The sequence below is a fragment of the Rhipicephalus sanguineus genome, chromosome 7, assembly GCF_013339695.2.
Source record: "Rhipicephalus sanguineus isolate Rsan-2018 chromosome 7, BIME_Rsan_1.4, whole genome shotgun sequence".
NCBI lineage: Eukaryota > Metazoa > Arthropoda > Arachnida > Ixodida > Ixodidae > Rhipicephalus > Rhipicephalus sanguineus.
Window position 1 is genome coordinate 137,429,271 of NC_051182.1, and position 24,206 is coordinate 137,453,476.

Consider the following 24,206-nt stretch of genomic DNA (forward strand, 5'->3'; position numbering starts at 1 on the left):
TAAATATCATATGCTAATTAGACCACAAGGGAAATGTAACGAAGGCAATCAAAGGCAGTATTTGAAACAAGACACAAGCCGAGGGAGGAAAGCCGTTGAACATCGTAGTGCTTTGAAATATAAGCGATGTTTGGCAACCATTATTGCTTGAATATCATAGACTACTGTTTCTCTTAAGTAGAAAGCTTACATAAAGTACGTCTAATTGCTCCAAGAAATGAAGCACGCCAATCACAACAAGAAAACGAAACAGATTTATTGCGACAAGACTCAAGAAAGGTTCGTTCAACACATTTATCTTTCAAAGGGCAAGGACATAGGAGCTCTTCCAGAAGCTGTCCATACTCAAAACATCTTGTAGTTCACTTGGACGCCTAGCTGGCTGTCATGGCAGACTATTTGCCTTTGGCGTCATTGACGTTAATGCATCGCATCGCCAAACCTCAGTAAATGCTGTTAAGGTCGTCCAAGTACATGCTACAGTGTGCATGCATATGCGTACGTTTCCCATTTCACCTGTGAGAGGGAACGCAAGTTGCAGTCGACCCATGCAGTAGCGGTGAGAGAGGGGAAGAGTAATCGACGAATAAGCTGTACGCGTTGAGAAAGGCACGGAATATAAATTCGTCATTTCTAATTCAATTTTAAAAGGTATTAACCCGTGCTTCATTCCAGCACATACATCATGTCTACAACGAATTGAAGCAGTGCTGGGCATGTACGCGCAGTGTAGCGGGGGGGGGGGGGGGGGCAGCCCACTTAGTGACAAGTTCTACTTGGGGTCGAGCACACTTTAGAGCCCCCCACCTTCCCCTCTTGCAGTAAACGGAAGAATTCACCGTCGCGAGACGTAGCTAAACTCCATGCGATGTCCTTTACCGACAAGTTTGCAACGCCAATGATTCCTAACTCGAATGGCTAAGGAAACAGAACATTTCAATGAAACTCATCTGCAGTAATTCTCGAAGACTGCAGTTCTAAAGAATTCCCACAAGAAGTTATTAATTGCCTTTGTATCACTCTTCACATCTTGTAGTTCAGCTATGCCTGGTATTGTCCGGTGTGGCGAGGGTGTAACGCTTTACGTCGTCAAAACTCAGGTATCGCCTCACGCGGCGCCAGCAGTTAATGTTCAGGTCATCCAGTTGCTTGCTACAGCCTTCGACTGGTGCAGCACACGCTACACGTTCCTTCACAACGCCGGTCAGTCGCATGAAGTCGTGCACTCCATCAACGGTCTCGAGACGTCTTCGGACCATACTGGCCACTTCGCATGCGTTGATGCCCTCCTTCTCTGCCAGCTCTCTCACAAGCGCTGGATTTCGTGAGACTTTCTCCAATGCGTTGGCGGTGTGCCTGAATGAGATGAAGCGGGCGATACAAGTAACAATTACTTACAGATAACGGGTACCAGCAGTACGAATTGAAAACAGAGTAAGGAAAAAAAAAGCAAGGCTAAACAGCAGTACACTGTTTTACCTGAATTAAGTATGATGCGGACGCTAATGGACTATCCTCAGCTTGGAAATGGGCAGCGCTACAATGCATCGGTTAAGTGAGGAACGCGATAAAACATCTTGTAGTTGATGTCAATTCGACCACGTTGTAACTGTACTATGCAGGTGTCTGTCATAACGCCTCAGGACGCTCAATTCCTGGTGATAATTTGTGCAGTGACAGAAATGACGCCTACCGTTGAGACAAATATCATTCCTACTAACAGTCTAAGCACTTGCTGAGAGATACAAACTGATTACCTTCTTTTTCATGCAGCTTACGTAGTCTCCATGTACAATTTCCACAGAATGAAACGCCTCAATTCAGGGAGTAGTAGAGCCTGTAATTGAGGTGGAGTACCAACTCGTGCACCCCCATCAGAGCCTATATCATGTTTTGTTGCCAAAGTCGCAGTGACGTGACATGAATATCTAGAGCAACTGCCCACCATTACTTGCAACAAGTAATGTTCTGATGCCGGGTTTCATTTCGACAAAACTGTATATGCACACGATCACCCTTTTATACGCGTACGTGTACGAGTAGATCCCGGTCAAGCACATCAGCTGTGTCACACAGGAAATCCGAAGTCTCTTATCCTTTCGCCTGTCGGAGACGCTTCGAACAACCCTAGAAAAGCAGATGGATATACAGTGTAGAAAATGCTAAATATTCAGGAGTTCCGCAAGGAAGAAACAACACTTCTGACCATACCATCCGCTACACATTCCATGAAAGACACCTCGATCATACGAAAAGTACGAACATGGCTCATGTAGTTACGTAATAGTACACGCGTTGTATTAACAGTGACCCAGGCTTCCACATTTGTAAGCCGTGCACGGCCCGGGTATCAAATATGGACAACTTCTAAAAGTGGCCTGCGAGCTCCATGTTTAAAAAGATACTGCCACACAAACAGCGTCCGGGCAGCCCGGAGGAGTCTACCGCTTCCCCCGCGAATCTTTGAAAACTATAGTAGCCGAAGTTCAAAAGGACACACTGATAGGCTAGTTGTTAGTGCATAATCCTGACAAATCTTGATCTGTCGCCGTCCGTGTGCTTCTTTGAGCTACCGTTGAGGATTATAGTAGCCGCTTCTGGTGCCGCTCGTCAAGAACCATGCTGGATCAGCAAGCATGAACCCAGAATGAGGCCCAGACTGAAGTCATAGTTCACAGGGTACAAACAGATGTTATTTCTTTTTCTTACGATGTGTAATAAGGAAAAAAAGTAATACATTCCTCAGTTTCGAGATGGGAGTCCTTGAACGGTATAATGCATCCGTGTACCAGGTAAAGTTGTTCCGAACTGTTTATTAAGCTGTGGCGCTGAGCTTCGTAAACGGAACAATAGTTCAGTCTTTAACGTTTTATTTCTGAACTGCGGCAAGAACTCCGCCGCTTCAACTACCAGTAGCATCTTGTGCCGAAAATTGGTCCGTTGCATTCAACTCTATTGTAATCATGTACCGCAGCCTGTAGATCTAACCACTTGTTAGCGCAAGGTTTTTGAGAGCCAGTACTACCAAGTTCATTCGTAATAAATAAATAAAGCAGGCACGAAACTTCGCTTCTATTGAATGGCTCCACGCTGAAATTTACTTGGGCGCCATCACCCGCTACGGTCGTCTGGTATACATGGTGCTCGACTGCTAACCCGAAGGTCGCGCGATCGAACCTCCACCGCGGCGGCCGCATTTTCGATGGAGCCGGAAATGATTGAGGCTAGTGTACTTAGATTTACGTGCACGTTAAAGAAACTCGGGTGGTCGAAATTTCTGGAGCCCTCCACTACAGCGTCCCTCATAATCATATCGTGGTTTCGGGACGTTAAACCGCAACAATTATTATTATACTTGGGCGCCATCATTTTGTCACTTGTATGTTAACTCTCTCCTCAAGCTGAAGTGTACACATTATTTATTTGGGCACATTTACTGCAGCACAGTAATGAGGTATTGAACTGTTTCGGCGGCGAGGTGTCAACCTTTGTGCAAAACTACGAATGTTTGGCGTGGGTTCTCTTTGGGAGTTAGTTAGATTTGGCTATGCAGGCCGTCTTGCCAGAACAGTCAGCTGCGTAAATCAGCTTTTACCAGAACATCAGGTAGATATTCTTGGCGAGCTAGATATTCAATCAGGGCACTTTTCTCACCTCTAAATAGAAGCAAAGACATCAGAGAAAGACGTACCAGTCGAGAGGAGTCGTGTCTTTGAAAGCAACAGCTTGTTCCACCAGGCCGGTGTTCCTTCGCGTCGTTTCCATGACTGTGAACAAGGAGCGCGCTGTTTCGGCGCCCACTTTAGCTTTCGTCAGGGTGACTTCGAGGAGATTGTAGTTGTCGCCGATATTCTCCGACAATGGCAAGACGAAGCTGGTGGGGTTCCATTCTGCTCTACTCTGTACATAATGCACTCGAGCGATGTACCTGCTGAGCGCGATGGTGCGAGCAAGATGGTCGTTATACACCAGGTTGTCGCTGCTGGAAATCAAGATAGATGCGATGGTGCTGTTGGCCGAGATGGATTCGAAGACTAGTGCCCAGCACGACAGGGTTGCGGCGTCCACTGGGTGCTCACGATTAGGCGCAGATCCCGAAGCATGGTCGTTGCCCGGATGTACGTGGCGAGAGAAGAGAACAAACGTTGGTCGCCCTCAGTTAAACTTATCGAGAGGCAAGTGAAGTGATCCAACAAAGGGAGCCGTTGTAGAGCGGGAAGTTTCAAGCTCACCGCTCCAAAAATATCGATCTTTGAAAATGAGTCAAAATGCATGAGGTCCACTGCGGAATTGTGCGTGTAATACTCAAATGAAACACGTCGTGATGAGTCTGTCCGGGCCAGAGCTTCAAGGACAGGCGGAAGCGCTTCATAATCCCAAATCCAGAGGTTGTAGATTTCCAACTTCTTAAGATGCGCATTTTTTGGCAAGAACTCAAAGAAAGCGATCCAGTTATTGGGATGCCACAAGCAGTATGAAAGTGTAAGTTCTTCCAATGTTTCATTCTCAGCAAATGCTTCCGCGCAGCGCGACAGCGTTGCATCAGGTATATTAATATGCTCGCGGTGCGCACACCCGAGAGCCAGTTTTCTTAGAGAGGCACATTCTGCGAGTATCCTCGTCAAAAAACGCACAGTTCTTTCACCGCCGCAAACTGGGCCAGTTTTGAGCGTAGAGAGACTAGAGTTGCGAGCGAGGGCCTCATCGAGCAACAGCCCTTCGCGATCCGATTTTTCGCTGAAAAGCATCAGAGTTGTGAGCAATCGGTTACTCCCGACGTATTCCCCGAGGCACCCTGGCGGCTCGGTGGTGTTCCAGTTCGCCCACAGCTCAAGCGACTTCAGTGTCGAGTTCGCGGACAGTGCGTCAATAAATGCCTTCGGCGGCTGACTTTCTTCGTTACAAGCGCAGAAAATGAGGGAGGTAAGGCAAGTCGTCGTTCTTAGAAGTGTCGAGACGGCGGCCACGTAAGCATCAGTGCTTGGAGACATATAGCAGTCAAGCTCTTCCAGATAGCGAAGCCTTGGAAGGAGTGGCGTGAAGGATGGGAGCAGTTTGAGCTTCTTCAGGCGAGAGTTCTCGGGCAGTTCTTCGAAAATTACCTGGCCGTGCACGTTTACCCATTCAGAATTGAGTTCGAGGCCGGCGAGGCAGAGGTGAGTTTTAGCAGCCACCGAAGGAAATTCTTTGCCCGGTACAAATCTGGTGCCGGAGGAGGCGTACATCGCACTTGAAATGAGTCAAAACTCACTAAGGACAACGAGCCTCCGCGTTGTTCCCGAAGCTGCACGCCAATATCGAAGAGCAGCTCATTGTAGATGGGAAGGAAGTAGTTAATCGGACAGACTTGATCGTTTTGCGTTCCGGTCGGCAAGTTTACTGCGCAGGGCAGTCGGAAACGCTCAGCTCCTCCACAATCCAAGACACTAGTGGTCTCGACCCTTTCTTCGAAGGCAAGAGCCGACGGTTGTTCTCTTTCTGCAGAAAGGTTTTCCATCGCATTCCTCTGAAGGATCAGCTGTAGGTGCTCTCAGTTTGGACCTGCGCACAAATCATAACGCAATATTGGGTGCCAGCTCAGGTTGCCAAATATGTAACTGCTATCAGTGATAGTTGGATGTGGCCTAGGCAAATACAGTAAGGAACTGAAGCTGGATCTCACTACTAGGGATTGTTGTGCAATGTTTCAGCGTTATGTTAGTTAGATCATAACATATGGCAAGGTAGGTCACCGTATCCAATATTTAGTCGACACGTTGTAGGCTACCGCTATCTGATATAAGCCGTAATGTAGCGTTGTCCTGACAGAACAAACCGACACTACGAATCATTTAACCATCACTAGTCGACGATAGCTTTCGTTTAGCGAGCACAAGTTTACATTAAGTAACACTAGGCTGCATCAGTCATCACTCACCAAACACAATGAGACAATAGCCTACATAACGCAAGCCATCACGCAGCATGAGCACGCCTCTCAAGAAACCATGGTCAGAACAGACCCACAGGCAGCCCTACGGACCTTCCTCCACAACCATCTCTCTCCAAACGTAGTGGCTGTGTTCGCTTCTTATGGACATCATACAACCTTCTCCTGGGCAACTCTGCTTCACCATATATACTCATCATTGTGGGGGAGGTCAATGAAACCTCACCCGAGAGCTCGGACCTGGGCATGAGTATTGAAAATTAAAGTTTTTTTCTCTCTCTCACTCTCCATTGTGCCACGAATCAGGCGACGCTGCTGAGCATACGCCATCATTTAACCAACAATATTCGATATTAGACGTAATGTAGGCAACAATTTCGTCGATTAACCAGTTCTAACTATTTCTGGTACTATGCGAGTAGTTGAGGTAGGCCAGGTGCTGGCAGCATGCGCGTAAATACGCGAGTCAGGACATTGGTTTCACTCAGTGTCAATATAATCTACCTGCGCCGATTGGTCTAGAGCGTAATTCCTAAGCGCCGGCTTTGCCGGTTTCTCGGCGATGGTGTTTTTCGTGTAATTGAACGACGGTTCCTCCGATTACAGCGATGATGAAAAACAGCGAACGCACAGCCACGCCACCGACCGCGTTCTCCTCAGCCGAGTCAGATTTGTCGGCACAATGGAGGATGAGAAAGCGGACACATCAGTCGCGCTGCTCGCATCGTTCCTTGCACAGTGAGCGACGTAACTCGAGGAAGTGATTCGTCGGCTGCTGCTAATAAACGAGATGCGCGAGCGGAGGCTGATTGACGCGGGCGCCACAATGGACAGAAAGAACGCTTTAGTTGGTCCACCATTCCGCTATACGCAAAGGCGTAGCGGAATCCCGGATAGCGTGTGTCGGATAATGTAGTAACGCTCGCAAACGAGCTTACGTGCGCCCAAAGTACAGCAGCAATTGCCGCGTAGCTGCCTGTCGCCGCATTCATGTATCACGATGCAAAATATAAGCTCGCCACAGCTGCCGCAAACTGGGGCATTGCAGATAGTGCGAATGCATGTTTGTCTGGCGAACTTAACTTTTTCCTTCTTTATTCACGTTGCGTTATGTTTGGAAATAAGTGCTAGACAAACCACTCACGTCTAGTGGCGCCAGCTATGGAGGATAGAATGACTAGCAAATGCGTAATCTCTATCCTCCGAGATTCCCGAAGCGCCCATTGTAACTCGCTAAGCCTGCAGCATCCATTATTTCAATATGGCTCTCGGAAACCGTGTCGCATCGACACTAATGCTTCACTGTCGAAGTTTCAGGACGTGAATTTAAAGCAAATACAAGCCATCAGTTCGGAACTAACGAGCTAGAGAGCGCGCGATGGCCACTTGACAGATTCGGGGGGAGGGGGGGACGGCAACCGCTTTCGGCTGTGCGGCCATAATTTTCGGTTAGCCAAACCTTATTGCCGCGCCATAATTTCGGTTAAGCAAGTTAAGCCAAGAAATACACCAGGAAAGACGACGAACACCGACATATAGAGTAGGGTCGCCTCCAAATTAATTTTAGGGGCGAAGCACCTTAGGGGTCTCGGCGTGTCGGCGTGCATCGTCGTCGTCCTCTGCTGTCTCGGCGTGCATCGTCGTCTGCTCTCCATATGCTTGAGTGCAAGAAAGAGCGCCACCGCCTCAGCCCTCGCCGTGTTGCGAGAGAGAGCGAACGGCGTGCGTTGACCATGGAAACGCTCTTTCTTCGATGAACGCAGAACTACCAGCTCGCAAGGAAGGAGAACGCGTCCTCGCCCGCGAGAGACAACGCCAACGCAGGCAGCGTGTGCTTGCGAGTTTCTTGATTCAAAATACCGACCGCTCGCGCTGCACAACCGTTTACCGGCCGCCCCGTATATATAAGCACCGGATCTTGACCTGAAATGTAGTGCCGGAGGGAGATATCTCTTGTACGTAGTTAAAAAATAAGATTCGCAGCGTGCACGTTAACTAAAAGTGAACTGCGGGTCTCTGGGTCTAATGTTTTTTTCGTCTCTCGTTGCCCATTATCAGTGACATTGCTGTGAGAAACACCAGCGCACACTGCATGCTTCTCCCCTCCACAAGTGTCACGTTGGTAGAGCTGAAACACTCTTCCCTACCATGACGTCCCAGATCGCCAGTATTTGTGACGTCGTAGTCACATCATTACGATGTGATGGTGACGTTACGTGATGGCATTATCGCAAGGTGTCGTCGGTTTGTCAAAGGTCGACCGATGACTGAGGCTGTGCAAAACCATGTGAGGTGCAGAACGCTTGCAATGCCTCTGATCCTGAAGGCAGAGCAAAAACACGTTAAGTTTAGTAAGCTCTCAGAAAGGTGGGGAGGATCAATACATCGACGGAGAAGAAAAAAGGCTCTTAGATGGTATCACAAAGCAAATTGTGTAGGTCTTGGCCTAGTTATAAATCCTGCGCTTAATGCAGATTCACTAACGTTAAGCCTGAGGAACTGCGAGCATGTTCAACTCAGTGATTCCCTCGGATACCGCGCGCTTGCCGAGGTGGTGGCACGCTCTCTAGCGGCGCGGGCCTCAGCCGTATGCTTCAGAAGCGTTTTTCGCGATTTTAGGTAAATATTGCGATTAATCCTTGGTTATTTCTGTAGTTTATACTACTTTAGACGTTGTTACTTTATTTTGCACTGATTTTGAGCATTGCTGGCCACTCCGTGACTATTCCGTGACCATGCGACAGTGGATGGACTAAAAGCCGAGCCCCTAATGTGCTACGCACACAAACATCGATGCAGAATCTCAATAATGCTGATGGACACGTGGAGCTCAAACGTCATTTATATTGGATCATTAGCCAACATAAGGCAATGCTAGAGGATCTTTGTGACCATTTAGTCGATATTATTGGCTGACATGAGCCATCATGTAGCGCACATTAGGCAACTCTAGATATACTAGGTCACTGTAGCATCGTCTACTCTTATTAGTTAGCCAAGACTTGGTCATTGTTTAGGCAGCTGCCGCCGATAATATATATAACTATAGTCAACTTTAAACGACGGGATTGCGGGCGCGCAACGGCAACGTGAGTCATCTTCAGGGGGACGCCTGTACCCTTCGGCAGGGCAGAAGGGCGGTTGGAAACCTGCCCAAGTGTTTGGCTTCGAATTAGCAACAGCTACAACCGCTGTTGCATACAACTCACGCAAGTTATGGCGTGTTCTCACTGACGTCACCAGCAATGTCTACGAAGTTCTCCGTGAGATGATAGCCACTTACAGTGCGAGGTGGTTGGGATGTCCGGGGCCCTGGCGCTCACAAGCCAACAGCGCTGTTTGCACGACCAAGTAATACAGGCGGGGTAGCAGTAGAGAAGGTCATGATACTGCTCGCGCAGCAGCACAGGGAACCCCGCTGTCAGCAGGAGCAACACCGTGACCACGACCGCAGCAGACTGGTTGGGCTGAATTTGTTCCCGCGGCGTAAGTAGAACACTCCGCTGTCCACTATAGATTGGCTGCAGTAATCCTGGGCCAGGATATTCGTTGACTGCAGTATAGAGCACGTTACAGTTCGAGCTGCTCCGTATATATTAGCCTCGATTCCAAACACTCGTTTAACACAAGAACACACCTGGTTCGTCCCGTCTCGTCTGAAAGCCCTGGCTCAGTCCCTCCGGTTCCTCAGGCTGAACCACGTAGATGGCCTGGCCTGGCTGGCAGCGCACTAGTTGAGACCGTGCGGCTTGCCGAAAGTCACGAGCTTGCTCGCCCCACAATAAATGGTAACTGCCCACTACGGGGGGACTGGCCAGGGAGCCGACGGTTCACGAAAACGGAAAGTTGCACAATGAAAAAGCAGGGCGGAAAAAAAGAACGAAAAAAAAAGGCGAGCTTACACGCCTGCCTGACGCTAGCGCTATCCTTTTAACAGCGGAGGTGTTTGAGCTTGGCAAACCTCCGGTTCACCTCGACATGCGTCGTCGTCATGAACAGCCTCTACTTTACATGGCATCTCGCGTCGCCTAGCACTAGGCATAGCCGAGCTTAGCGCGTGCAACGCAATAACTAGGCCGACGCGCGCTCTCTTCGTGCTCTTCACCTTCGGCTTCGCTCCCCGAACACGTGGGCCTGGCGCGCGCGCTCCCGCTGCGCCGATTTGTCCGGCATGGGATGTCTCCTTTTAGATGCGAAGTATCTTATGGCGGAGTTCAATCCGGTGGTGGTGGTGGTGTGCGGCGCGACTACCCTTACTGCGCATGCGCATACCCTCTCCACTTCCCCTCTCCCCTCCCCCTCTCTACTACCCATCTCCCCTTTCCCCTCCCCACTTCCAATCTCCTTTCCCCTCTCTCCTCCCCCTGTCCGCTTCACCTCTCCCCTCCCTCTTTCCACTGTTCCTCTGAAACGCGGTCTAGACATCCCGAAATTCTCTCCAGGCCCAAGTCTTCGCTCCCCGAACACTTGGGCCTGGCGCGCACACTCGCTGCGCCGATTTGACCGGCATGGAATGTCACGTTTTCGTTAGTGATTAGGCGATTCCTTTACTGACAATCCCCATGCGGCCACGCACTGGTCTCAGCCTTGACGTTGATCTCTGTGTATTTAACTACAGGTTAAGGTGAGCCGAAAGTCACTTCTTTACATTGCCGGAGTAAATAAAATCTGGTTTCTACAAACAGTTAATTATTGAGGCGAATGCCTTACGTGCCTCGTCAAACACTAGAATTGACCGTCGGCGTTGGCGGCGTCAGCGTGAGTGATGCAAAGATCATCCCGTGGTGACGCAGCCGTATGACGTCATCATGACGTGGCGGATCGCCAAAATGTGTGATGTCATCGGGATGTCACATGGCGTGACGTCACGTGATGACGTCATCACATGACAACGTCACTTCGCACTGCCTCCGTAATCGGCCCAACGATCTCAGAGGCAGTGCAAAACCACGTTCGGTTCACAAAGCTTTCGGAGTGGGGCGGGGGAGGATCAATACATCCACAGAAGAAAAAAAAAAGATGGATCTTGCCTTCGAGTTGTCTTAGGCGCATGCATAAGGGGCCCTGTGATTTTTTGACCGCTTGATTTTGATGCAAGAAACATTGTCAAGATTTGTGCTGTGGTATGCACTACTTCCGGTGGTCTAAGTCAGCAGTCAGTTCGACATGGTTTGGACTAAGGGAGTTTTAAAAGGCATCATCAGCATATGGCTACACCACAGAAGCCACGTACAACGGCTTCCTTCTACAGCGAACATCTCGAGGTTAATTTCACCGTGCCGTCTGGAAATGTTGGCGAAATGAACACTTTTCTCCAGTAGATTTTCAAAAATTTGTACATGTCGTGTGATACTGAACAGCAAAGTCCGAGGGACGTTAATGCAATACATGCAGAATTTAAAGGGGTGGTGCCATCAAATTTCGACGCTATAACTCCACACGAAGGGTCGGACACAGCAAACATTTAGAATATATTTTAATTCACTTCCAAAATGTACCTAACTGCCCATTCTCCCGATCGAGACCCATCGCCACCGCGCCAACACTGACGTAGCTCTATAGGAGGGGCAACGAAAGTTGTAGTGACGTCACACCAGATCTGCTGTAGTGACGTGAGTGAACTCCGGACCTCCGCCACCTCCGCAACGCACTCACCGGCAAAACATCGGTTGCTACATCACTCGCCGAGTTTCGCTCGCTTCCTGGCTAAGTGCGTCACAGCCTTGTGTAGTGACGTGACCAAGCCCCCTACTCTGCTACGTCACTGCGCAACCTCGGCGCCCAGAAACCGAAACCGAATGTTGTCCACATAAAAAGGCGACATTAATTTATTTAACGAGAACAGATGAATCTTGGTGCGCGTATCATGCTTCCCGGAGCTATAGGAAACGCTTAGAGCAAAGAACGCGCAAGCCACAAATTTGCTAGCACCACCCCTTTAAGCCTGTAGTGCTCTCCACACTTTGTTCTTCGCAGAAATGCCACCTACTAATTAGACCTTACATGGGACTCAAACGAGACCGAGCAAGCGAAATATTTGAAACAAGACGCACGCCCCCTCCTCCACCATCATCGTCACGAGAGGCAACTAAAAGCCTATGCGATGTCGCTTACAGGCAAGCTTGTCATACAAGCAATTCTTAACTAGAATGGCACAGGGAAATTAATATTTCGATGAAACTGATCTGCAGTAATGTTCGAAGACTGCACTTCTAAGAAGGAAGAACTACAATACTGTATTTATTGCCTTTCGGTCACTCCTTACATCTTGTGGTCCAGCTAGGCCTGGCGTGGTCTCGTACGGTGACAATAACGCGTTTCACGTCATCGAAACTCAAGTATTGCCTAACCCGGCGCCAGCAGTAAATGTTCAGGTCGTGCAGTTGCTTGCTACAGCCGTCGACAGGTGGAGCGCACGTCACGCGTTCCTTGACGACGCTAGTCAGTCGCATGAAGTCGTTTAGTCCATCGACGGTCTGGAGACGACTTCGAACCATACTGGCCACTTCGTCTGCGGCAATGCCCTCCTTTTCCGCGAGCTCTCTCAGAAGCGCTGGACGTCGTGAGACTTTTTCCAATGCGTTGGCAGTGTACCTGTATGCGATGATTCGGGTGACACAAAATAAGAAATAAATACAGCAGCGACTAGCACCAGCAGATACTCGAAACCGAATAATGGCGTTTTTCACTGGTCGATCCGTAGCGGCTGCCGAAATCCAGGAGCGAGTGGTCGGATTTCATAAATCCGAATCTTCGAGCGGAAACGCTCAGCGGGGCCGTATACACAGTGTGTCCGCGTACACGAACCGGTGCCGTAAGCTATGCCTCTGCACAAGACACGCTGGATATGATGTGGGCAACGCGAATTACTTCCGTCCGAATACGCGCTTGGGCGTCGGAGCAAGTGAGAGCTTGCCGGCGCGCAGGGTGCTGATCCGAAACGTCCAGTGAACCTCGAATTAGTCGCTGTGTAGCAAAACGTAATAATAATAACCTGCCCGGGATGGACCAGTGAAAAACGCCATAAGAAAAAGCAAATCTAATCGACAGTTCAATCTCTCATCTGCGTTGACGTACGGTGCACGCGCATGGACCATGCTCAGCTTGAACAAGGGCACGGTTACAAATGCATAGGTTCAGCGAACAACGGGAGAAATCGTCCTGTAGTTGACGTGCCATTTCGACCGCTTTGGAAGTGTACTACACAGATGTCCGTCATAACTTGTAAGGAGCGTATGCTTGGGCAAGTTGGTCATTCATGTTCACTTTTATAGCGTCCAATAAGAACAAGGACTTAAAAGAACGCGTGTCTGCGTCGTTGTTTGCAGGCATTGTTCTTATTGTGCGCTATAAAAGTGAACATGAATCTGTCATAACGCCGGAACAGGAAAGCTGCGGTCGTGGGTCATGATTCGATGCTTTTGATATGTTACTTCGCAGTCCCCACGCCTGAAGACGCTCAGTTCCTGGTGATATTTAGGGCGATAACAAGTGACAACTACGGCGAACACAGTGACATATATAAAAAGAAAACAGTCAACGCACTTGCAAAGACATACAAACCAATTACATTCTAGTACATTGCGCTCATGTACAATGCCCATGAAATTAAGCGCTTAATTCAGAGCAATGTAGCGCCTGTAATAGCGTTTCCACCCTCTTGTTTTGATATTACAGGGGTGAATGCTGGGCTCGTACATTGCAATTAGAGCTCACATCGCTCTTAATGAGCAGAATCTTTGTCACGTGACGCGACTACCTCGAAAAAAATTCGGCAGATCCCACGTACCGTGGGAATCGACGTTATGCGAAGCATACGTGGGATAGTGACTGTGGCGTAATTTTTCACATTGACCTAAACGTTACGGAATGATGATTGAGAATTCTGGAAGAGGTATACGCACACTCATATGTTGAAAAGTCGCATATGTATTATATGACCACTTGTGTACAGTTCCGTAACGATGCCAACAGCAATATGGGTGTTACCAGCACCAGACGCGGAAAGCTGACATGTAGTGCTTATATTCTTCAATACTGGATAGCTCGAATCCTAACAGCACAAAGAAGAAACACATATGCACAGGACAGGCGTTACTCGCAACTAAGCTTCATTCAGGAAAGTTTCTCTGGACATACACACAGCCGAGTGGCACGCGCAGACGCACTGCACGTACGTTACAGTCACACTTGCAGTTGTTACAGTTGCGTTACAGTTGTGATGCTTATACTTGTGCGTTATGACGGAGAAAACACGCACGTTTCACGAATACGTGTATATCTGTAAAAGGGGTTCTCGACAGTGCTTGAACAAGGTCATCACCACCGTGATCAGTGAGCACCAGCAGCTGAACTGGGCTTATTGTTCGGATCCGTTCGTGATCGCGGCTACGAGGGGTCTAAGTGTAGTGAAGTGCGAGGTATAGCACAGCTGGTGGAAATCCTGGATGCCTCTTACGATGAAACGATCTATGATGCCTCCGGTCCTGAACGGGGCAGCGAGGTTTCTTGATGCCCTATCCATATTCAAGCCTTCTTTCGCACAGTATAAAGACCAGGCGTTGTTGGGTCTTGGTAAATCAATGTTGAAGTCACCGGTAATGTTGAGAGGTCTGGTTCTCTTGGCAGGTTTATTTGTAGGAAGAACTGACCCCAGTTTTTGCTTATACGGCGTGGTCCACGTTGCGGACCACGTGAACGAGTTTATAGTAGTTGAGCGTCCTTCCAGGGGTCTTCAGTCTTCAGCTTCCTCACTATCCTTGCGTCCGCCGCGGTGGTGTAGCGGTTACGGTGCTCGGCTGCTGACCCGAAGGTCGCGGGTTCGATCCCGGCCGCGGCGGTCGGATTTCGATGGAGGAAAAATGCTAGATTCCCGTGTACTGTGCGATCTCGGTGCACGTTAAAGAATACCAGATGGTCAAAATTTCTGGAGCCCCTCGCTACGGCGTCTCTCATAATCATATCGTGGTTCTGGGGCGGAAAACCCCAACAATTATAATTATTATTAATATTTTCCTTGCCTGTCAATGTGTGTGTTCGCGGTGACTGTGTTGGTTGAGACACTATATCACCTGTGGCACATACCCGAATAACATGAACTCTGGTATGCGGGTATGTGCCACACGTGACTGAGAGAAAGGGTTTCATGACGTACGCGACAGGTATTTTGCGTTATTCATGTCATGACCAGTGAATCGTGTTCGTCATAAACTGATCCCCTGCTGTGCCAATTTTGGTATATTACAAGTTATGGAGACGACCAGGAGAGCGCCTAGACGTAGGCGGCTAGATAGATAGATAGATAGATAGATAGATAGATACGTAGATAGAAACGCTCAAAGTGCCTGAGGTTCGCTAAGAAATGCTTCGCATTTAAAAATTGCGCACACTAGTTGCCACAGGTAACGTTCTGATGAGGCGTTTCATTCCGTGAGAAACCTACATGCATGATCGCCCTTTTATACGCGTATTATGACATTGTGCACGCTTGCACTAGACATTCTAGGACAGCTTGAAACGGCCGATGTTACGCGCACAAACGTGCCTTTCTTTGTGGCACAGTTGAAGGCGATGCGCATGCGCGAGCCGATTACGCTATCGCGTTGTACTACTGACGGCGGAGCTGAAGCGTCCTCCAAGACTTTTAGATGTGAAGCATCTTATATCGGAGTTCAATCCGGTGGTGGTGGTGGTGGTGTGCGGCGTAACCACCCTTACTGCGCATGCGCAAACCTTCTCGACTTCCCCTCCCCCTCTCCACATCACCTCTCCCTTTCCCTTTCTCCATCTCCTTTCCCCCTCTCCGCTCCCCTCTATCCTTCTCCCTTCCCCTCTCTCCTCTACTCCCCTCCCCCCTTTCCGCCTCTCCCTTCCCCTCTCCACATCACCCCTCCCCTTCCCCTTTCCCTTTCTCCTCCCCCTCTCCACATCCCCTCTCCCATTTACCCCTCACCACTCCACCTCTGAAACGCGGGCTCTACGTGCCGAAACACTGCTTCGCATCGCCTCATGGTCCCCTTTAGCGGGAGATGGTGTGATTTTTTTTAATGTTTTGCGGTATTTTACTTACCCTGGTTATAGTAACTTTTAACAGGTTAGTAATTTCTTAATACGTGGACCTGACTGAGGCATGTGCAATGTAATAAAGAATTTGTGCTTGCGTCAGTTTCGAGGTTGGCGGCCCTAAATGATGCAATCAAATTCGTGCGTCAGTTAAAGCTTGTCTGAACTCCTTATTAAGAAGTTAGGCTAAGCGCTGTAAGTCAAACAGTTGGACGACGCTTACTTCTAAAGTGCTTCAACAACTGAGCAGGCGCTGCAACACTTTTTCAGCATGGTCAGAAAACGCTGTCGAGCGGTATGGTCGAGGCTCTTGAGAACACGCGAGACAAACAATATAGCGCACAAGGCGGCCTGTAGTTTCCAATTCATTTTCAAAGTCGGCAAAAATCGCTCCCTCTTCCCTCTGCAAATGATGCCATGCATTCAAGTGACCGCGCCGTATACCCAAATTCACGGCCATTGGCCGAATTAAGCACCGTTGGCTGCACAGTTGCTGAGCCCGCCGCGGGAGGCCACCACGTGCCCGCGCTCGCACTCGCGATCTCACTGAAGGTTAGCCGCGCGATCAAAGGAAAGGACAGGAAAAAGTGCTCAAGGTCATGACGCGAGTGAGGCGTGACTTCTTTCTCCCGTGCCATCCCTCCCTGCTTAGCTTCCAGCGCGTTTTTCGGGATGAGAGAAGAGAGAAAGCAATTACGGCGTGGGACAAATCTCCGTAACACTGCGCGTACTTGAAGGATTAAAAAAAAATTGGCGGCGTTAGATTCTTGAGGCAATAAACTTACTTAATGACACCATTCGATTGCCACTTGGAAAAATCTTGCAGGGCCGTTTTAAACTATCACTCGCAACTAGTGCCAGACATTGATCAGTTGCATTCAATGTTATTCATCGTCCAGAATGGATTCCTGATCAGTCAGTATAACTTACTCTGAGGATCCGTCTGATTTGTTAGCGCATAGTTTTATACATCCACCCGGCTTTGTAATACCCAAATAAATTATGCAACTTGCTTCTCCGCTTGTATTCAACAGTTCTTCGTCGACACTGACTTGGCCGCCATCATTTCATTACCAAAATATGTTATCTCTCCTGAAGCTCCAAAGCAGAAGTATGCATGTTATCTATTTGGATGAACGTACTGTCACGCACAAGTGGGATATTAAACTTTTCTGCTTGGTATGAACTTACCCTTGTGCAAAATTAAGAATGTTTGGCAAGGGTTTCTGTTTGGATGAACGTACTGTCACGCACAAGTGGAATATTAAACTTTTCTGCTTGGTGTGAACTTACCCTTGTGCAAAATTAAGAATGTTTGGCAAGGGTTTCTGTTTGGGATTCAGTTAAATTTGGCTAGCCAGGCTAACAGACTGGATATGGAAAACACTGACGCACGAGAGAAGTCAGGAGACCACAAACGGAACAAACGTTAGAGAAACCACAGGCACCACAAACGCTGTGGGCCAAGTAGTGATGCAGAACTATCGGTAAACTTACTATCGATAACATCGATAGTTTTCATGAAACTGTAGATAGTGTAAACACACTATCGACAGTACTACTATCGACAAACTATCGATACTGCAGTCGGTAGTACCATCGTTAATATCATTAGCGATATTACTGCCACGCGTGTTTATTGCTTTCTTTAGTTGTATTCGAGTTTCACCCACAAAGACTGTTAGCATCGTTTGACGTAGACCGCGCCGTAATATTTGAGACGCTTCACGATTGTTTGAGATCATTCTGTTAAGATTACGCGCCGGACGCGTATAGTCGAGTTTATTCGAGACATTACGCGAGCACCAGCGAAAACGATGGCCTCCGACTGTTCTCGCCGCTATCAATGCGCAGCGTGTATTGCTTGTATATTGAGTTTTGATTTTCTGGGCACAAGTTCACCCAAATAAAGTGCTCCGTACTTCCCAGTCTTGCTGCAGCATTCTTCGTTGTCACAACCACGTGAAAATACTATCGATAGTTGTGTGAATACTCACGCTGTTACTGGCCGGCCATATTGCCAAAATATTTGCGATAGTCTATTATCAGCTTCGCTTAATTTATGAGCAATTTTAGGTCAGAGAAATGAATTACCTCCACAGTGAAAATGGCGGAATATGTCCACCAGTAAATTCATATCAAAAAGCAACCAGTTACACCTCATAATTAACAAACATAGTCCTTGATATTATTTTTATTTTGAAATCATAAGATGCAATATAAATTTGAAGCTGCGCAGTTCCACCACATAGAACGGCTTCCTTTCCGCTACAGCTCAACAGTTTAGCTTTGTGATCATGTGTCAGCAAAGCACTGGGGTGAAGAACACAAGCTTGTGAATTTTCGCGCCCTTCAACCTGCTCCTCCTGTTCGACTATGTAACACGCGCGGGGAACAAAGTTTATTCTGCAATGAGTTCGCGCCTTACATTTTATACTACCGATAATACCATCGAATTTACTATCGATAGCGCTATTGATAGTATTTTTTACCATCGATAGTTCGATAGTGACCCAGCTCTCGATAGTATCGATGGTACCATCGATAGTATTGCATCACGAGTGCCAAGACCAATTGGCACACAATGTTTCTGGTGTCTGTGGTTTCTCTAACGTTCGTGACGTTGTGTTCTCCTGACTTCTCTCGTGAGACAGTGTTTGCACGCCCAGTCTTTTGACACGAATGCGTAGGAACTAGCTCAGGTCTCCGTTATTCTAACCAGGCTGTATGGACCGAACGGTCGTCCGTATCACTTATTTTTACCATGCTATCGGACAGACATTCGCGGTGAGCTCGATAATAAATGAACGCCCTTTTCTCACTTCTAAACGAAAGAAAAACTTGAGAGAGACCTACCAGTCTAGTTCAGAGGTCTGGTTGAAGGCACCAGCAAGTTCCACCAAGTCATAGTTCCTTCGGGTCGTTTTCCTGATTATGGACCAGCAGTGCCTCGCTTCGGCGTCCATTTTAGCAAAGGGGCACAGGTCGACTTTCAGGAGATTATAGTTCTCGCCCATTGCCTTCGACAATGGCAAAATGAAGCCATTGGGGTTCGATTCTTTGCTACTCTCTGAATAGGACGCTCGCGTGATCCACCTGCTGAGCCCGACAATGCGAGCGAGGCGGTCAGTATATGCGAAATTGTCGCCGCTGTAAATGCAGAGATCTGCGATGCTGGTGTTGCCCGAAATGGCTTCGAAGAGAAGTGTCCAGCACGATGAGGGCGCATTTTTCGCTGCAAGTGTCACCATCAGGCAAAGTTTGCGCAGCACGTTTGTTGCCCGGATGTAATTGGCGGCATAGGAGAACAAACGTTCATCGCGCTCGAATAAACTTATTGTGACGGAGGTGTAGTGATCCATCCAAGGCAGTCGTTGTAAAGCGCTAACTTTCCAGCTCGTGTCTCCGTGTATATTGATCTCTGAAAACGCTCGGCAACGCATGAGGCCTTCGTCTACCGTCCTGTGCATGTAACACCCGAAGGAAACACGTCCCGATGAGTCCGTCTGTGCCAATACTTCGAGGACAGGCGGAAGCGTTTCATAATGCCTACTCAACATTTCGGAAACTTCTAGCTTCTTTAAATGTTTGTTCCTTGGTAGGAACGCGAAGTAAGCGATCCAGTTGTTCGAATGCCACAAGGAATACGGAAGCGTGAGTTCTTGCAACATTTCGTTCACCGCCAGTGCTTCCGTGCAGCGAGTCAATGTTGCCTCTGATATATTGACAAACTCGTCCCGCAAGCCACCGAGAGTGAGTTTCTTTAGGCCGGTACATTCTGCGAGTATCCTGGTCAGGAAACGCACGGTTCTTTCGCCACCGCAAAGCCTACCAATTCTAAGCGTGGTGAGCGTGGAGTTACGAACAAGGGCCTCCTCGAGCAGCAGCTCTTCGCGATCCATGTCTTCGCCAAAAAGCATGAGATTCGTAAGCAATCGATTGCTCCTCACGTATTCTCCGAGAGTACCGGGTGGCTCGTCTATATTCCACTCTGCCCAAAGTTCAAGAGACCTGAGCGTCGTGTTCGCGGATAGAGCGTCAATGAATTTCTGCGGTGGCTGGCAATTTTTGAAACATGAATAAACCAGGGAAGTGAGGCACGTCGTGTTTCTCAGAAGCAGTGATATGGCTTCCAGAAGAGTATCTGAGCTCGGCGACATATATAGATTCAGCTCTTCCAGACAGCGAAGCCTGGGGAGTAGTGTCGCGAAATGGGTCCGCTCGATCTCTCCAGAAGAAAACCGTACCTCGAGCTTTCTCAGGCGGCAATTCTCGGGCAGTTCTTCCAAGAAGACCTGGCTGTGTGCCGTCACCAATTTATATTGTAAATTGAGGCCATCGATGCAGACGTGGGTTCTAAGCAGCCACCGGAGGAAAGTGTTTGACCGGTGCAGCTCTGCGTCTCGGGGAGGCATCACGTTGGGTTCACCTGGCGGAATGCAAACCAAGGACAACGAGCTTCCGCGTTGTTGCCGAAGCTCCATGCCGGTGTAGAAGAGCAGCTCATTGCAGATGGGAAGGTAATCATTAATGGAACAGACTTGATCGTTGTGCATTGCTGTCGGAATGTTGGCTGCGCACCTGAACGGGAAATGCTCCGCTCCGTGGCCATCAAAAAAGCTGTCCACCCATTGTGTGGACTCTGCGAGCGACGATTGCTTGCTTTCCGCAGGAAGGCTTTCCATTTCTTCCTCTCGTGGTCTCCCAAGCCGGTTATGAGATTCAGCCTACGCAAAGTGATAAACGGTATATTCAGTGCCGGCCGAGAGTCCCACTTACGCAAATGAGATAGGATATGCTTACAAGTGACGGAAGTAGATGCACAACAAATCAAAGCATCGCGATAATACGGAATGACATGTGGAGCTTATACGTCATTTATATTCGGTCACTTGCCGACATAGGGCAATGCTAGAGGAACCTTGTTACAATTTAGTCGATATTTTCTCAAAGTAGCTTACCTGAGCCATCACATAGCGAACATTAGGCAACGCTAGGCTTCATACTAGTTCACTGTTGCGTCCTGTACCCATAATTAGCCAACATTTGTGGTTTTTTTGGCAGTTGCAGCCGACATGTATCACTACAGTGAACTTTATGAGTAGTGGGCTCAATGCGCGGCAGCGGCAACCGGGGAGGTGAAGCCGTTCATGTTAACCGTGGTGACAGACGATACATTGATCTTATTCATTATTCATTTATTTATTCACAAAATCTCCACAGGCTCCAGCAGGAGTATTGTGTGGGGGGGGAACTATACAGTGTATAAGATCACATAAGTGGAAGCATTAAAACGAATACATATGTTATGCTACATAGAACTATCGGTTGCTATACACCAGGTGTAGCGGTCTAAGGTGTAGTGTAGCGGTCTAGCATAGCGGTCTAAGGTGTAGCGGTCTAAACTAACGGTCGCTACACATGGTGCGCAGCAGTGCTTTAGGGGAGGCGCCAATGAAGGGGGCTTACATTGCTGGGCACTACGTGTCACGACCGTCGACATCAATGTAGCGTGTGCGACCAACGCTTGTGCCCACGGCGACATCGGCGGCGTTACGCGTTCGACGCCATGGAGCCCACTGCCTTGTACTTCACTGTATATGACTCTGCGAAAGGGCCGATGCGTGCTGGACCGTGATGTTGAAGGAATGGGACGCGCACTGAGTCTGATGAGTGACGCGACAAGTGCTGGGCCGGTGTTGAAGGTGCGTTGTCAGCGCTGGTGTTGCGAAAGTCGTCGTCGGTGCAAAGCCGAGTGCTCCATTGTGTGGCGTGTAGTGCACCGACACCAGTGTGCCCGTTCTACTTGACGGCTTGCGAAAGGTACCTTCGCAACGGTAACGTCGTTTAGCTGTACCCTACGGAAGGGCAGAGGGACGGTGGCAAATCTGCCCAAATGTTTGGGTTCGGATAAAGAACTGTTAGAACCGCCCTCGCTCGCACACAACGGCTCACGTGAACTCTGGTGCGTCCTCATTGACGTTATACGACCAATCTCAACGAAGTTATGAAGGCGTAAGGCTTAGATGTCTCATCAAACACAAAAATTGACCGCCGACGAGGTCAACACGAGAAATCGTGTGATGACGTCACATATCATCAAAGTAGAGGCGTCATCATGACGTCATATACCTGTGACTTAGCATAATGACTTCACTACATGACACTGTCGCTTCGTCAAAGTAGGGCTGATCGCAGAGGCAGTGCAAAACCAGGTGAGGCGCAGAAAGCTTGCAATGCTTGCGATCCTGGTGACACTGCAATACCACGTTAGGTGCAGAAAGCTTTCGGAGGGGGTGGCGGGCGATATACATACATCTACTGAGAAGAAAAATAAGAAGATGGCCTTCGCCTTCCTATCGTCTGAGGCAAATGCATAAGAAAATACGTGAATTTTTCATGAGATGCTGGTCACTCACAATGTCCGACGGTTGCAATGTCGGAGGTCCTTGCGCTCACAGGCTGCTTGGACGATCAAGTCATACATGCGGGGCAGCAGTAGAGAAGGCCATGATACTGCTCGAGCAGCAGCACAACGGACCACGCTGTCAGCAGGCGCAACACCGTGGCCACGACCTCAGCAGGCTGGTCGTGCTGGATTTGTTCCCGCGGCTTGACCGGAACACTCCACTCCTTACTATGGATCACTGCAGTAAGTATGCATTACAGTTCGAGCTGTTTTGTATGTATTAGCCGTGGCCTTGAACACTCGGTCATCAAAGGAACACACCTGGCTCGTCGCGGCTGGTCTGAAAGCCCTGGCTCAGTCCGTCAGGTTTTTTAGGATGAACCACGCTGACGCCCTGGCCTAGCTGCCAGCACTAGGTGAGACCGTACGGCGTGCCGAAAGTCACGAGCCTGCTCGCCCCGCAATAGATGGCACCTGCCCACTACGAGGTACTGTCGAAGCAGCCGGCGGTTAATGTAAATTGAAATTTAGAAAATGATAAAGTGGGGTCAGAAAAAAAAGAAAAAAAGAAAACTTACGCACCTGTATCTCGCATGCGATTTGCTTTTTCGTCCAGATGGCTTCCTTTGGTTTCAGTCAAGTTTCCGTGATACGTAATCACTACACTCACGCTCCGGTTATGCGAGTGTAAAGAAGCACCACCTCTCTCTGTACGACAATGGGAAAGAAATCGAAGAAAGAGAAATAAAGACAGAAAAAGCGAGAAAGAAAAAGAAAGAGATAAAGAGAATAACAAAGAAATAGAAATAAAGATATAGAATGAAAGAAAGAAATAGAAAGAAACAGATACAAAAAGAGATACAAGAAACACAGAGAAAGAAAGAAAGAGAAAAAACAAGAGAAACGAGGAAGGCCATCCAGCTGCGCTCTTCCTTCAGGCTTGGAAGTAACTGAGGACCAACCAACCAACCAACCAACCACCAGTGCTAAGCTGACAATTTTTTTTACAGATCGAGAATCGCATCACTTTACCAGATGTCGCGAAAGTTCATGGTGTAATTAATGCATTCTAGTGTATATTCTCACTACGTATTTTACGGTACGTATCGTACACAGCAACAAACATGTATAAAACACAAGAAAACGAAGTATGCACAACACAAACGTATTTACGACGGGCAAGAAAACAGCCGATTTGATCAAAGACAGAGGAGAATTTATTTGCAAGGAACTTGCAACACTTTTTACGCTCAATGCCTGAGAACGGCATCGGTTCTAGCGAGCTGGAAAAATGCCAAAATGATACTAATGCACAACAAAGGGGACAGAATAGACTTAAAGAACTATAGGTGCATCCGCTTACTTTCGGTGATATACAAAATATTCACAAAGGCAATATCAAACAGGATAAGAGAAACACTTTACATGAACCAACCTAAACAACAAGCCGAGTTAAGGAAAGGCTACTCTACGATGGATCAAATTCATGTGATAAATCAGTTAACAGAAAAAGCTGCTGAATACAACAAACCCCTGTATTTAGCCTTCATAGACTACAAAAAGGCATTCGACTCAGTAGAGATATCTGCAATCTTAAAAGCACTAAGTCGACAAGGCTCATACCCATTAAAGGGGACTGGACGAGTAGTGCGTGGAGTTTTCCATTATTTTCGTCGGGTAACGTTCCTATATGCTATAGTTAATTATTATATTGATTTGAATAGCCGATTTCCAGTAATGAAATATTTAAACCAGCAGAATTTAGCAAGATACTCTTTTAGTATCAGTCGTAAGTTCTTCAATGGC

General features: G+C 48.2%; 2 protein-coding genes across 4 annotated transcripts in view; one reads left to right on the forward strand and one right to left on the reverse strand.

Annotated features, from left to right (window-relative positions):
• The window catches only part of LOC119400059 (kinesin-like protein KIF19), a 428,957-nt gene that overhangs the window by 142,632 nt on the left and 262,119 nt on the right, over positions 1–24,206 (forward strand). The gene's annotated exons all lie outside the window — the stretch shown is intronic.
• On the reverse strand, positions 12,162–20,053 carry LOC119400061 (uncharacterized). Its single transcript, XM_037666983.2, has 2 exons — positions 18,848–20,053; positions 12,162–12,523 (listed from the first exon to the last, which is right to left on the reverse strand). Exons 1-2 carry the CDS (start codon positions 19,909–19,911, stop codon positions 12,184–12,186), a joined length of 1,404 nt encoding a protein of 467 aa, XP_037522911.2. The 5' UTR covers positions 19,912–20,053; the 3' UTR covers positions 12,162–12,183.